Below are 15,728 nucleotides of genomic sequence, written 5' to 3'. Positions count from 1 at the left end.
CTCTGTTTAATATTGTTTAATCAAAGGGGAAGATGTGCATGGTCAGATATGATATTGGCTACTCTCTACACGTATCCAAAGTCTGAAATTGCTCATTTATTGGACACCGATCCTGCTAACTTCATATCAAGGGGCTGCATTTTTCAAAATGTCCTCCAATCCAATCCGATTTCAACTCGAAACAAAAATAAAAACAAAAATACCTGGAAAAACTCAGCAGGTTTGGCAGCATCGGCGGAGAGGAGCAAGTCCGAATGACCCTTCAACAGAACTAAGTAAAAATAGATGAGATGTGAAATATAAGCTGGTTTAAGGCGGGGGGGGTGGGGGGGGTGGGACAGGTAGAGCTGGATAGAGGGCCAGTGATAGGTGGAGATTAACCAAAAGATGTCACAGACAAAAGGACAAAGAGGTGTTGAAGGTGGTGATATTATCGAAAGGAATGTGCTAATTAAGGGTAGAAAGCAGGACGGGCAAGGTGCAGATAGCCCTAGCGGGGACGGGGTGGGGTGAAGGAATCAAAATAGGCTAAAAGGTAGAGATAAAACAATTAGCCTTTATCGATTCCTGCACCCCACCCCCACCCCCACTAGGGCTCTCTGCACCTTGCTGGTCCTGCGTTCTACCCTTAATTAGCACATTCCTTAGATAATATCCCCACCTTCAACACCTCTTTGTCCTTTTGTCTGTGACATCTTTTGGTTATCTCCACCTATCACTGGCCCTCTATCCAGCTCTACCTGTCCCACCCCCACCCCCCTGACTTAAACCAGCTTATATTTCACCTCTCTTCTATTTTTACTTAGTTCTGTTGAAGGGTCGTGAGGACTCGAAACGTCAGCGGTGCTCCCTCTCCGCCGATACTGCCAGACCCGCTGAGCTTTTCCAGGTTATTTTTTTGTTTTTGTTTTTGTTTCGGATTTCCAGCGTCCGCAATTCTTTTTTGCTCTTCAATGAAAAATTGGATCGTTGTTCGAGAGCAGATTGACACCGATCGGCCCGACGCTGCCACCATGTGGGATGTGCTCGTTTCGAGTCTCGATTTTCTTTGCGCAGGACTTCGGCTGCCTACCTGAAATAGCGATCGCGAGGGATTCACTCTGGGTGGAGTTGTACTCCCGCCCGGCGATGGTTGTCCGGTACGCGCAAGTGTAGTCTCCCTGATTGGCCATCGTCGTGTTCACCATGGTGAACTCCGCAACTGAGTCGCGCACGGTCAACCTGGTGCTTATCTCCAGCCCATTCTGGTACAGCTGGAAATTGCGGGTCCGGTAGGCTTTCGGGGCTGTGCAGAGCAGGGTGAGTAGCTGCCCCTGGGGGTACAGATGAAACTCGGTGTTCCTGGATATCGTGGGTCGTTCTGCCTTGCCTGAAAGATAAAAGGGAGGCAACTCTTGTGAACGCAAGGCCTGAACGCAAGTCAACCCAATCTTTTGGCATCTCTTACCCCCGCTGTGCATTGACGGACAAGGTTGCCCCTTCCTGGGGAGCCAGAATCCTGATTTCTACAGTGGGAAGGTGGTGGGGGAGGGGGGCGATTGGTGTTGGGGGGGGGAGGTGGGGTGGTGGTGAGTTAAGCTCAGGGAGGAGGTAGGGCCATGCAGAATATAATCCTGCACCTCTGCAAGCAGAACCACCATCTTGCAAAGCATGAGAGGTGTACGAAACATACGACACTACGAAATCACCCAACAAGACATTAAAGGGGCCATGTGTGCCAATAAGGTACTAATGGATATGTTCCATCAAGATGAGGAAGGTTTGGGTGTCATGGAAGAGGAAGCCATTACCACTGACGAACAAACTTACTATGATTGAGAGAAGATGTACATGTCTGAGATTCGGCAGTATCTAAGAGAATTGAATCTCATCTTCAAAGTCTTCAGGGAACCCTTTGTATCAGACGCTAAGCTGTTTTCTGCAAACGTATGTTGTAAATTTTATGAGTACCTTTTTAAAATGTATATATCCTCGTAAGTTTGTTGCCCTCTTAAGAATAAAGAATTGCAAGGTCTATAAGGCAGGAGTGTATGAGCGAATGTAGGAGGGGCTCAACATCACCTCACGAGGAGGAACACATGGATGTCTTCAAATATCGTGGCTCGTAACTACACGAGCGCCTGCCCCATTGTTGCATCTCGCCTTATCTGACGTTTATCGTATGTCTCAGTCGCTCGCAGCGCAGAACAGGACTGACGCCGAAACGAGAGACAGCCTCGTCAAAGATTCACGCCTGACGCTCATCAGGGAAAACACCCGAGCACCAAGTCTCCAAGCGTCACTGCGATGTTGGCGACGGGACAAACGGGTGCCGTTTGGCGGGCCGGCTGAATCGGGTTGTTCGACGCGTTGCCATGGAGACAGCAACGGAGCACTGTAGGCTCCCCAGGCTCCCGGCTTCAACCAAAGGCATAAGGTTTGACCATATTTCTTTTGTCTGAAGCGACCGGGTCCCTGAGTATAAATGTACATTGCTTCTAGCATGTATAAATGAGCTGCACCATGAACTTGACTCCTGACTTCTGAACCTGCATCTAAACCTCAATTATCTTATCTTAACTGTGTATCCTTTTGTTATTGGCCAGGAAACCTGTCCCACCTTCCGCCCCCACACTTTCACGCCTACCCCCACCCCTAGTCTATTAAAGCCCCTGATAATTTTGATCAACGCAATGAAATCTCCACATAACCTTCTTTGTTCTGAGGAGAACATGCATGAGTTCTCTATTCTCTTTCATGTTGCTCATTCTTGGCGCCAAGCTACCAACCTTAGTTGAACGTTCCCTGGTCTAAAGCAACCCCCAGTGGCTCCACACAACTAGATTCCCATACAGAGGCTACCATTGTGGTAAATCTCCCTTGTTTCCCTAAGGCTATGGTGACCATCGTGTGACGTATGCACGTTTAAGTATCTATTTCAGGGGGACACAAGGGCATAAGAAACAGGGATTGGAGTAGACCATTCGGCCCATCGAGCCTGCTCTACCATTCAATGTGCTCACAGCTAAACTTGGGATTCCACTCCATTTTCCTGCTCGCTCCCCATATCCCACCATTAACGGAGAGGCCAAAAATCTGTCCATCCCGGCCCTCAACGATGGAGCATTCACAATCCTCTGGGCTAGATTCCCAACCCTTCGAGTGAAGGCATTCCTTCTCATCTCAGTCCTAAATGATCGGCCCCCTTATCCCGACATTGTGCCCCCCGCGTTTTAGATTCCCCCCGACCAGCGGAATCGACCCCTCGGCGCCCACACTGGGAAACCCCTTCACAATCCTGCAGGTCTCAATGAGATCGCCTCCCATTCTTCTAAACTCCAGAGAATATCTCCAGAGGGATCTGGACCAACTGGAAAAATGGGCCAGAAAATGGCAGATGGAATTTAATGCGGAAAAGTGTGAGGTGTTACATTTTGGAAGGACAAACCAAGGTAGGACATACACAGTAAATGGTAGGGCACTGAGGAGTGCGGAGGAACAAAGGGATCTGGGAGTTCAGATACATAATTCCCGGAAAGTGGCATCACAGGTAGACAAGGTTGTAAAGAATGCTTTTGGCACACTGGCCTTCATAAATCAAAGTATTGAGTATAGGAGTTGGGATGTTATGGTGAGGTTGTATAAGACATTGGTGAGGCCAACTTTGGAGTATTGTGTGCAGTTCTGGTCGCCTAACTACAGGAAGGATATCAGTAAGATTGAGAGAGTGCGGAGAAGATTTACTAGGATGTTGCCGGGTCTTCAGGAGTTGAGTTACAGGGAAAGATTAAACAGGTTAGGACTTTATTCCTTGGAGCGTAGAAGGATGAGGGGAGATTTGATAGAAGTTTACAAAATTGTGAGGGGTATAGACAGAGTAAATGCGAGTAGGCTCTTTCCACTTAGATTAGGAGAGATAAACACGAGAGGACATGGCTTTAGGGTGAAAGGGGAAAGGTTTAGGGGGAACATTAGGGGGAACTTCTTCACTCAGAGAGTGGTGAGAGTGTGGAACGAGCTACCATCTGACGTGGTAAATGCGGGCTCACTCTTAAGTTTTAAGAATAAATTGGATAGATACATGAATGGGAAAGGTCTGGAGGCTTATGGACTGGGTGCAGGTCAATGGGACTAGCGGAATAATATTTCGGCACAGACTAGAAGGGCCGAATGGCCTGTTTTTCTGTGCTGTAGTGTTCTATGGTTCTATGGTTCTAATATAAACCCAGTTTACACAGCCTCTCATCCCAGGGACCAATTTAGTGAACCCTTCACTGCACCACCTCCAGTGCAAGTACATCCTTCATTTAACACGGAGACCAGAACTGCGCACCATATTCCAGATGGGGTCTCACCAAAAACCCTGCACAACAGTAGCAAGGCTTCTTCATTCTTGTACTCCAATCCCATTGCAATAAAGGCCAACATGCCATTTGCCTTCCTCCTTACTTGCTACGCCTGCATGCTAACTTTCCGTGTTCCTTCTACAAACACACCCTTTGATCATCGACACTTATAATTCCCTCACCTTTTTAGATAAAGAAAAAAATTCTGTTTTCTTTCAGTCTCACGGCCAAAGTAAACAGCCTTGCACTCCGCTGCGTTACATTCCCATCAGTCACCTTTTGCCCACTCGCCCGACTTGCAGCCTCTCAGTCTCCTCCCCGCAGCTTACCTTCCCACCCTAGCTTGGCCTCATCAGCAAACTCAGATCCATCGCTAAAACAGAAACAGAAATACCAGGAAAAACTCGGCAGGTCTGGCAGCATTGGCGGAGAAGAGCACAGTTGACGTTTCGAGTCCTCATGACCCTTCAACAGAACTAAGTAAACTTAGGAAAGGGGTGAAATATAAGCTGGTTTAAGGGGATGAGTTGGGGGGGGATGGAGTTTGTTGGGACAAGCAACCAGTGATAGGTGGAGATAACCAAAATCTGTCATAGACAAAAGAACAAAGAGGTGTTGAAGGTGGTGATATTATCTAGAGGAATGTGCTAATTAAGAGTAGCAGACAGGGCAGATAAGGTGCAGATGGCTCTAGTGGGGGGTGGGGGAATACTAAAAGGTAGAGATAAACAATGGGTGCAAATACATTTAAAAATAATGGAAATAGGTGGGAAAAGACAAATCTATATAAATTATTGGAAAAAACAAAAAGGAGGGGGAAGAAACGGGAAGCGGGTAGGAATGGAGGAGAGAGTTCAAGATCTAAAATTGTTGAACTCAATATTGAGCCCAATAATTTATACAGATTTTTTCTTTTCCCACCTATTTCCATTATTTTAAAATGTATTTCCACCATTGTTTATTTCTACCTTTTAGTATTCCCCACCCCCCACTAGAGCCATCTGCACCTTATCTGTCCTGTCTTCCACTCTTAATTAGCACATTCCTTTAGATAATATCACCACCTTCAACACCTCTTTGCGCTTTTATCTGTGACAGATTTTGGTTATCTCCACCTATCACTGGCTATTTGTCCCAACAAACCCCCCACCTTAAACCAGCTTTTATATTTCACCCCTTTCCTAATTTTACTTAGTTCTGTTGAAGGGTCACGAGGACTCGAAACGTCAACTGTGCTCCCCTCTCCGCCGATGCTGCCAGACCTGCTGAGTTTTTCCAGGTGTTTCTGTTTCTGTTTTGGATTTCCAGCATCCGCAGTTTTTTATTTTTACTTTTAGAAATGTCGCCCTCTGCCTCTTTGCCTCAGTCACTCATGCAGAGCGACCTCGAAACCAGAAAGCGGGGGTGGGGGGTGAAAATCGGCGACTCACTTGTGATGGCGACCTGGACCCGGTCACTGTGAGTGGACGAGTGCATCTTGTGGTTGATCAGCACTTTGAACATGCAAGTGAAGTAGCCTTCCTGGTGCATGCTGATGTTGTGGATGGTCAGGATGGCGCTGGAGGCTGACGTCGGCCCCACCGAGGCCACCGGTCCCGACTCGCCCACTTTGTAGAGGTAGAAGGTGATCACCGCGAAGACGCTGGCCGACGAGCAGCGGAAGTTGACGGCCTCGCCTTGGACGAACATGCCGGACGTCCGCAACACCGAAATCGAGGGCCGCAACAGGACATCTGAGGCGGGGGAAAGAAAGAGAGAGTGATCACGGGTGAATCGCTTTGCTCCAGAGGCCCGGGTCAAACCGTTTTGGCCGGGGTTGGGTGGAGGGGGGCATCATTGGCTCTAGAAATTCGCCCCGGGTCACCTTTACATCGCCTATTCTAAATCCCGCTCGATTTCAGCTCCACGGGCATGTTGATAGGACGGCGACCGGGCGGGGAATTGGACCAAGCAACGAATGCAACACGGCCTGTTCTCCATTCTTAGCCAGGATGAGTTTCCTCCCCATTCAGAAATATACAGAGCAAAGGTTACCTGTTTCAATCCCGCGCTGTCCGAACATATGAAGCAGGAACAGGAGGAGGCCACTCGGCCCCTCGAGCCTGCCCCGCCATTCAATAAGCTGACGGCCAATCTGATTGTAACCTCAGCCCCACATTCCGGCCGACCCCCCCAATAACCTTTCACCCACCCCGCCCCTTGCTTAACCAGAATCTATCACGCTCGGCCTTAAACATATTTAAAGACCCTATTCCCAACGCCTTTTGGGGAAGAGAGTTCCAAAGGCTCACCAACCTTTGAGAGAAGGAAATTCTCCTCGTCTCCATTTAAATGGACGAACCCATATTTACAAACAGTGACGTCTATCACAGAATCACACACACAGTGCAGAAGAGGCCCTTCGGCCCATCGAGTCTGCACCGACACTGTGAGAAACGTCCTGACCTACCTCCCTAATCCCATTGACCAGCACTTGGCCCCATCGCCTTGAATGTTTATGACGCACCAAGTGCTCATCCAGGTACTTTTTAAAGGGTGTGAGGCTAACCCACCTCCACCACCCTCCCAGGCAGCGCATTCCAGACCCTCACCACCCTCTGGGTAAAAATGTTTTTCCTCACATTCCCCCCTAAACCTCCTGCCCCTCACCTTGAACTTATGTCCACCTATGACTGACCCTTCAACTAAGGGGAACAGCTGCTCCCTATCCACCTTGTCCATGCCCCTCATAATCTTGTACATCTCGATCAGGTCGCCCCTCAGTCTTCTTTAATCCAACAAAAACAACCCAAGTCTATCCAACCTCTCTTCATAACTCAAATGTTTCATCCCAGGCAACATCCTGCTGAATCTCCTCTGCACCCCCTCCAGTGCAATCACATCCTTCCTATAATGTGGCGACCTAAGGTCTAGATTCTATGTCTAGGTTTAGATTCTCCCACAAGGGGAAACATCCTCTCCACATCCACCCTGTCAAATCCCCTGAGGGTCCTATATGCATCCATCAAGACGCCTCTTATTCTTCTAAACTCCAGTGAGGACAACTCTGGCCAAAGGCTCAGGCGTCACCTCTTACTTTGTAACATAAAACCACGTTCGGAGTTCTAGATAAAAAATAACAGAAAGTGTCGTAAAAACTCAGCAGGTCTGGGAGCATCTGTGAAGGGAGAAAAAGACTTAACGTTTCGAGTCCAATATGACTCTTCTTCGGAACTTAGACGCCAAAACTGAACAGCATACAAATATATGAATGAGGAGCAGGGGTAGGCCATTCGGCCCCTCGAGTCCGCTCCCCCATTCAATTAGATCATGCCTGATCTGATTGTAACCTCGACCCCACATTCCGGCCTCCCCCCCCACCCTCCGATAACCTTTCACCCCCCCCTTGTTAATCAAGAATCGATCTACCTCGGCCTTAAAAACATTCAAAGACTCTGCCTCAAAACTCCATTTGATATTTCTTACATCCATTGCACATTTACGAAGCTGAACTTTATCAGTCCAGTCATATTAAGTGCATTGTGACTTGTGATGTTTTCTTCTCTCTGGGGTTCATGAGTCTTTGGCACCCTCTTCCTCAAAAGGCCGGTGGAAGTAGAGTTTTTGAATATTTTTAAGGCAAGATCGATTCTTGGTAAACAAGGAGGGGTGAAGGGCTAATCAGGGAGAGGCAGGAATGTGGGGTTGAGGTTACAATTAAATCAGGCATGGTCTTATTGGATGGGCGAGCAGGTTGGAGGGGCCGAGTGGTCTACTCCCGCTCCTAATTCATACGTTCGTGTCAACATCGTTAGACCGAAAGCGGGATCATCTTGGCAAGTCACAACAGGAACTCACTGGGTAGAACATCTGTCTGACATAGAATTAGATAGCGCTGACTGCACTAAATACCAAGCACTGTGTGTTCGGCGCGGTCGCTCAGGCCCCACTCGTTTTGCCCCCAACCATTTCCTTAGCCCTGGTGTTCATATCGCACACCTGTGATGCTACAAAGTGGCGGGACCCTTCCAGAAGGGTTCTGAAGTGGGGGGGGCCCCGGCGGGTGAGAAGTTCCCCAAAATGGCCACTGTCAGATCGTCTCTGCCCATCCCACGCAGCTCCTGCTGAGCTAACTCAATTGGCCGCAAGAGGACGTAAGGACAGAGGCGGTGCGTAGTCCGCAGCTGGTCCGATCCCACCCCATCCTGCGTCTACACAGAGAGAAACAGGCTTAATGTTTCATCTCCGTATGGCCCTCCTTCAGAGCTGGACAGCAGTAGACATTTGATGCATTTTATACTGGGGGTGGAGCAGGGGGAACAAGGTGGAAGGTTGGCGGTAGGTGTGATCTCAGGAGAGATCGACAAAGATGTCTTGGACACAAGACGAAGGGAGTGTTAATGATAGCGTTAAAGTCTAAAGAAGGTGTTGATGGTGGCATAAAGGTACAATAGCGGAATGTCTGAATAGCAGAAGGGTCAGCGTTCAGTGAGATCACAACATAGGAACAAGTGATAGATGGCCCTTTTTGGAGGGTGGGGTGTGGTGACTGGGGGTAAAGGATCAAAAAAAACTGAACGAATCAATCAATAAATAACGCATAAAAATAAATTTAAATTTAAATTCAACGTTAAAAAATGGATTTCAAAAGGGTGCGGTCGAGACGGAGGAGAGAGTTCGTGGTCTGAAGTTGTTGGACTCAATATTCAGCCTGGAAGGCTGTAAAGCGCCCGGTCGGAAGATGAGGTGCTGTTCCTCCAGTTTGCGTTGAGCTTCACTGGAACAATGCAGCAAGCCAAGGACGGACATGTGGGCAAGAGAACAGGGTGGGAGTGTTGAAATGGCAAGCGACAGGGAGGTTTGGGTCATGCTTGCGGACAGACCGAAGGTGTTCCGCAAAGCAGGCACCCAGTCTGCGTTTAGTCTCCCCCGGCAATGCAGAGGAGGGGGCCACATTGGGAGCTGGCATCTTCCACACACGTGTCGGGTTAAGTAGCCTCCGACACGGGTAAAAAAGGCAGGAGGAGTTCCGGGAGGGATTTGAACCTGCATTAGCCTAGTGCATTAACAGTAGGCCAACAATGCACCTCAACTGCCTCCGCTACAAGTATACCCTTCCTTCAGTGAGGAGATATTAATGATACGCAGACTCACGAATGCCCTGTATCGTTGTAGCAAGCCCTTCCCTACATTTCTACCCCACTCTCCACCACCGCCCTTTCAGTAAGGAACCAGCATCCCATTTGCCTTCCTAATGATTGTCGCTGATGCTCGAGGAGGGTGGAACTGGGTGACAGCAGGGCAGATCAAAGGGTTGTGGGGTTGGAGGAGACTTCAGAATTGGGGATGGGGAGCGGGTGAGACCACGGAGGGGTTTGCAAGCGAGGGTGAGGGCAAACAGCACGAAATGTGGAAGAAGTAGGGTGATTGCGGGGGGGGACTGGGTGGGGAGGAACCCCAGCGTTGGCACCCTTAGCCTAACAGCCAACTCTGTGGATTGCAGAGGATTCCATATAACACCACATTTGGCATAGAGTGATAGAGTCACAGAAAAAGGCCCTTGGGCCCATCTAGTCTGCGCCGGTCAAACAAGTACCTAACTAGTGCTGGCACCTGGAGAGGGTCCAGAGGAGGTTCACGAGAACGATCCCAGGAATGAAAGGCTTAACATATGAGGAACATTTGAGGACTCTGGGTCTATACTGGATGGAGTTTAGAAGGATGAGGGAGGGGATCTGATTGAAACTTACAGAATAATGAAAGGCCTGGATAGAGTGGATGTGGGGAAGATGTTTCCATTAGTAGGAGAGACTAGGACCCGAGGGCACAGCCTCAGAGTAAAGGGAAGACCTTTTAGAACAGAGATGAGGAGAAACTTCTTTAGCCAGAGAGTGGTGAATCTATGGAATTCATTGCCACAGAAGGCTGTGGAGGCCAGGTCATTGAGTGTATTCAAGAGCGAGATAGATAGGTTCTTGATTGGTAAGGGGATCAAAGGTTATGGGGAGAAGGCGGGAGAATGGGGTTGAGAAAATTATCAGCCATGATTGAATGGCGGAGCAGACTCGATGGGCCGAATGGCCTAATTTCAGCTCCTATGTCTTATGGTCTATTCTAATCCCATTTGCCAGCACTAGGCCCATAGCCTTATATGCCAAGGCATCACAAGTACACAATCAAATACTTCTTAAATGTTATGAGGGTTTCTGCCTCTACCACCCTTACAGGCAGTGAGTTCCAGATTCCCACCACCCTCTGGGTGAAAAAAATTCTTCCTCACATCCCCTCTAAACCTCCTGCCCCTTACCTTAAATCTATGCCCCCTGATTATTGATCCCTCTATCAAGGGGAAAAGTCCCTGTCTACCCTAAATACACCCCCTCATAACTTTATACATGCAACACCAAAGCAGCGCCTGCTAGTGTTTATACTATTTTCGGGGGTAAAAAAACAATTAAACTCAATTAATAAAACAAGGGGGCAAATTAAATGGCAGCCCCTTAAAGGGAAACTGCGAAAACAAAGAGAAACTCTGAAAGAAGACTAACAAAAATGAAATTTAAGTACGACTAAAGGTGCCAACAAAGGTGCCAAGCCCCTGTGGTACCCACCCAAGCCTCGATCGTGCCCAAGTGTTTATGCTCCATTCGGGCCTCCCCACCTAAATCCCACATCACCAGGCCTCACTCCCTGTCTACTGCAAACGTGTGCCCAGTGCCTTTGTCTGTTTGTTTAGCTTCCCCTCAAATGCATCTGTAGGATTCACCTCGAACTCTCCCTCAGGCAACAAAGCTCAGTGTTCTCACCATCATTTGGGTAAAGGAAGTTCATCCCGACTTCCCGGTTGGATTTTCGGTAGCTATCTTACATTAACGGTCCAGTTAATGAAGAGCGCCCACCCTATTAAAGCCTTTCGTAGTTTTAAAGACCTCAGCTCGGTCAGCCATCCTTTATTTCTTTCACCAAGGAGAAATGAGCTCCAGTTTGCCAGTCCTTCCTTTCCCAAAGTGCATTCCCACACAGTACGTGGGACTGGACAGTGAGGCAATGCGTTTAATTGCCTGCCAATGCAATTCTGCCCAAGCTGACTTTTTACTTACCATAATGCTCAGCGGAGACAACCGTCAATGAGGAACAGTCAAAATTGTCATGCAAGACTCATTATTTGATGAACGCGCACTGTCAGAAACTTGATGCGGGCAATCTGCTAGCCTCAAGTCAAATTAACAAGGTGGATGCTGCGGAGGTGGCAGAGAGTGGCAGCAGTGTACCAACAGCTGGTCCTTGTATCATTCAATCGTGGGATGTGGGCGTTGCTGGCAAGGTGCAGCATTAACTGCCCATCTCTAATTGACCCTGGAGAGGCTGGTGGCCAACTGTCTTCTAGAACCGCTGCAGTCCGCGTAGTGTGGGTACACCCGCACAATCCACATGGTGCAGGTTCCAGGGAGTGTAGAGCCAACCATATTGCTGAGTGTCTGGAGTCATAGGTAGGTTAGACCACATAAAGAACAGAAGATATATTTCCCTAAAGAGGATTGGTGAACGAGATGGATTTTTCCCCCCCTGGTCATTAATAAGACATGAAGTTCCTGACTTTTAAAAATTTATTCACGAGATGTGGGTTTCTCTGGCTGGGCCAGTATTCAATGCCCATCGCTCGATGCCCTTAAGAAGGTGGTGGGTGAGCTGCCTTCTTGAACCACTGCAGTCCCTGTGGTGTAGGTACACCCACAGCGCTGTTAGGGAGGGAGTTCCAGGATTTTGTCCCTGCGGTGTAGGTACACCCACAGTGCTGTTAGGGAGTTCCAGGATTTTGTCCCTGTGGTGTAGGTACACCCACAGTGCTGTTAGAGAGGGAGTTCCAGGATTTTGTCCCTGTGGTGTAGGTACACCCACAGCGCTGTTAGAGAGGGAGTTCCAGGATTTTGTCCCTGTGGTGTAGGTACACTCACAGTGCTGTTAGGGAGAGAGTTCCAGGATTTTGTCCCCTGTGGTGTAGGTACACCCACAGTGCTGTTAGGGAGTTCCAGGATTTTGTCCGTGTGGTGTAGGTACACCCACAGTGCTGTTAGGGAGGGAGTTCCAGGATTTTGTCCCTGTGGTGTAGGTACACCCACAGCGCTGTTAGGGAGGGAGTTCCAGGATTTTGTCCCTGTGGTGTAGGTACACCCACAGTGCTGTTAGGGAGGGAGATCCAGGATTTTGTCCATGTGGTGTAGGTACACCCACAGCGCTGTTAGGGAGGGAGTTCCAGGATTTTGTCCCTGTGGTGTAGGTACACCCACAGTGCTGTTAGGGAGGGAGTTCCAGGATTTTGTCCCTGTGGTGTAGGTACACCCACAGCGCTGTTAGGGAGGGAGTTCCAGGATTTTGTCCCTGTGGTGTAGGTACACCCACAGTGCTGTTAGGGAGGGAGTTCCAGGATTTTGTCCCTGTGGTGTAGGTACACCCACAGTGCTGTTAGGGAGGGAGTTCCAGGATTTTGTCCGTGTGGTGTAGGCAAACCCACAGCGCTGTTAGGGAGGGAGTTCCAGGATTTTGTCCCTGTGGTGTAGGTACACCCACAGTGCTGTTAGGGAGGGAGTTCCAGGATTTTGTCCATGTGGTGCAGGTACACCCACAGTGCTGTTAGGGAGGGAGTTCCAGGATTTTGTCCCCTGTGGTGTAGGTACACCCACAGCGCTGTTAGGGAGGGAGTTCCAGGATTTTGTCCCTGTGGTGTAGGTACACCCACAGTGCTGTTAGGGAGGGAGTTCCAGGATTTTGTCCGTGTGGTGTAGGTACACCCACAGTGCTGTTAGGGAGGGAGTTCCAGGATCTTGTCCCTGTGACGTAGGTACACCCACAGTGCTGTTAGGGAGGGAGATCCAGGATTTTGACCCAGTGACAGTGAAGGAACGGCCAATATATTTCCAAGTCAGGATGTTGAGTGAATTGGTGTGGAATTTCCAGGTGTAGGTGTTCACATCTATCCGCTGTTCTTTTCTTTATAGGTGGTAGTGGTCGTGGGTTTGGAAGGTGCTGCCTAAGGAGCCTTGGTGAGTTGCTGCAGTGCATCTTGTAGATGGTACACACACTGCTGCTACTGTGAAGTTGTGGCCAATAAAGCAGGCTGATTTTTCCAGGACAATGTCCAGCTTCTTGAGTGTTGTGGGAGCTGCACTCATCCAGGCAATTGGGGAGTATCCCATCACCCTCCTGACTTGTGCCCTGTAGATGGTGGACAGGCTTTGGGGAGTCAGGGGGTGAGTTACTCACCACAGGGTTCCTAGCATCTGACCTGCTATTGTAGTCGCAGTATTTATATGGCTGGTCCCAGTTCAGTTTCTGGTCAGTGGGAACTCCAAGGATGTTGATAATGGGGTGGGCCATTGAACATCAAGGGGCGATGGTTGGGTTCTCTCTTGTTGGAGATGGTCACTGTGTGTCACAAATGTCACTTGCCTTGTCAGCCCAAGCCTAGATACTGTTCAGGTCTTGCTGCATTTGGACATGGGCTGCTTCAGTATCTGAGGAGTCGCGAATGGTGCTGAACATTGTGCAACCATCAGCGAACATTCCCCACTTCTGACCTTACGATGGAAGGAAGGTCATTGATGGAGCAGCTGAAGGTGGTTGGGCCTAGGACACTGCCCTTAGGGACTCCTGCAGCTGAGATAACAGACCTCCAACCACCACAACCATCTTCCTTTGTGCTTGCTATGACTCCAACCAGCGGAGAGTTTTGCCCGTGATTCCTATTGACTCCAGTTTTGCTAGGGCTCCTTGATGCCACACTTGGTCAAATGCTGCCTTGATGTCAAGGGCGGTCACCCTCACCTCACCTCAGGAGTTCAGCTCCTATGCTTGAAGCAAGGCTGTAACGAGGTCAGGAGCTGAGCGGCCCTGGCAGAACCCAAACTGGGCATCAGTGAGCAGGTTATTGCTAAGCAAGTGCCGCTTGATAGCCCCTTCCATTGCTTCACTGATAATCGAGGGTAGACCAATGGTGTGGTAATTGGCTAGGTTGGATTTACCCTGCTTTTGGTACACAGGCCAACTTTCCCACTCGGCCAGGTAGATGCCAGTGATTTTGATCGAATTCAGATTCCACCACCCACCAACTGTGATGGGATTCGATCCCAGGGCCCCAGGTTTCCAATTCAGTGACATTCTCACTTCGGTACCGTCACTCACTCCGAGTTCCTGCCCCCAAGCTTGGCCTGCGTGGTGCAGTGCATGCTCCTTGACAGCCGCAGTAAACGCAAACTCCACGGTTGCAACTAATGTCTGATGAGGGTTTCGAATTAACCCTCGGAACCAACTTTTACAGGGGCCATTTCCAAATGGCAGGGCAGAGATCGAGATCTCCCGTGTCCCTCTTGCACCCACTAAAGATGTTTTCTTTGTCCTCTTTATAATGTGTTTATTTTTCTGAATTGTATCATTGCAAAGATAAACACTGAACAAAGTGATATTTTTTCTCAAAAGTGTCAGTCCGTATCTTGTTCTCAAGTATTTTTTTTTTCATTTCAGACAGTGCTGACCTTCAATCTGCTATTAACACCTACTCTGGACCAGCACTGTCCTTCATTCAGCTCTTTACACATTCTGCTATTTCGCTTTCAGACAGTGCTGACCTTCATTCTGCTATTAACACCTACTCTGGACCAGCTCTGTCCTTCATCAGCTTTTTACACATTCTGCTATTTCGCTTTCAGACAGTGCTGACCTTTATTCTGCTATTAACACCTACACTGGACCAGTGCTGACCTTCATTCAGCTCTTTACACATTCTGCTATTTCGCTTTCAGACAGGGCTGACCGTTATTCTGCTATTAACATCCACTCCGGACCAAAAGCTTTAGCCTTTCATGCTCTCATTACCGCTCTCTTTGCCCCGTGCTCGGTGCCAGCTTTAACATTCAATCTACCCTGGGCCTCTAACCTATCCCCGGCCTTCTCTTTTGCTCCACCTGCCACTCCCCCCTTTCTCTACGTGTTCTTATTTCCCTTCAGGGGGAGGAGCCGAAACTCTTCTGCCAGCCCGTCATCTGAGCCCTGAAAGGGTTGACCAGCCTTACCTGTCACGGTCACTTTGACACGCTCACTCTCCGAGGAGTTGTACAGTTTTCCCGACCTCTTGAGCTGGTAGAGGCAGAGGTAATACCCGTTGTCGGCGTAGGTGAGGTTGGCGATGGAGAAGGTCATCGAGAATCCTGCCGTTGGCACGGCCTGGTAGGCCACGGGGCTCTCCCCATCGACCTTGAGCAGCAGGAAGATGGCCCCGCTGAAGATGGAGGAGGCGGTGCACCTGATGCTCACGTACTCGCCGATGGAATACTTGCCAGATGTGCGGAACAGCTGGATGTGCGGCTTGGTCGGCTGGTCTGAAGGCGAGAAACGAGACGGGGAGGGGGGTGGGGGAGGGAGATTGGATGA

At 49.2% G+C, this 15,728-nt stretch overlaps 1 protein-coding gene across 1 annotated transcript; it reads right to left on the bottom strand.

Annotated features, from left to right (window-relative positions):
• Positions 1-1,072: 1,072 nt before the first annotated feature.
• Positions 1,073-15,497, bottom strand: LOC144677313 (immunoglobulin superfamily member 1-like; the record flags this gene model as incomplete). Its single annotated transcript, XM_078537450.1, has 3 exons — positions 15,371-15,497; positions 5,756-6,058; positions 1,073-1,369 (listed from the first exon to the last, which is right to left on the bottom strand). Coding segments are annotated over exons 1-3 (727 nt in total), but the record flags the coding sequence as incomplete, so codon positions are not given.
• Between the last annotated feature and the right edge of the window lie 231 nt (positions 15,498-15,728).

The sequence above is a fragment of the Cetorhinus maximus genome, unplaced genomic scaffold, assembly GCF_964194155.1.
Source record: "Cetorhinus maximus unplaced genomic scaffold, sCetMax3.hap1.1 HAP1_SCAFFOLD_2384, whole genome shotgun sequence".
Taxonomy (NCBI): Eukaryota; Metazoa; Chordata; class Chondrichthyes; order Lamniformes; family Cetorhinidae; genus Cetorhinus; species Cetorhinus maximus.
Note: the sequence above shows the minus strand (reverse complement) of the source record. Positions and strands in the feature narration are given on the sequence as shown.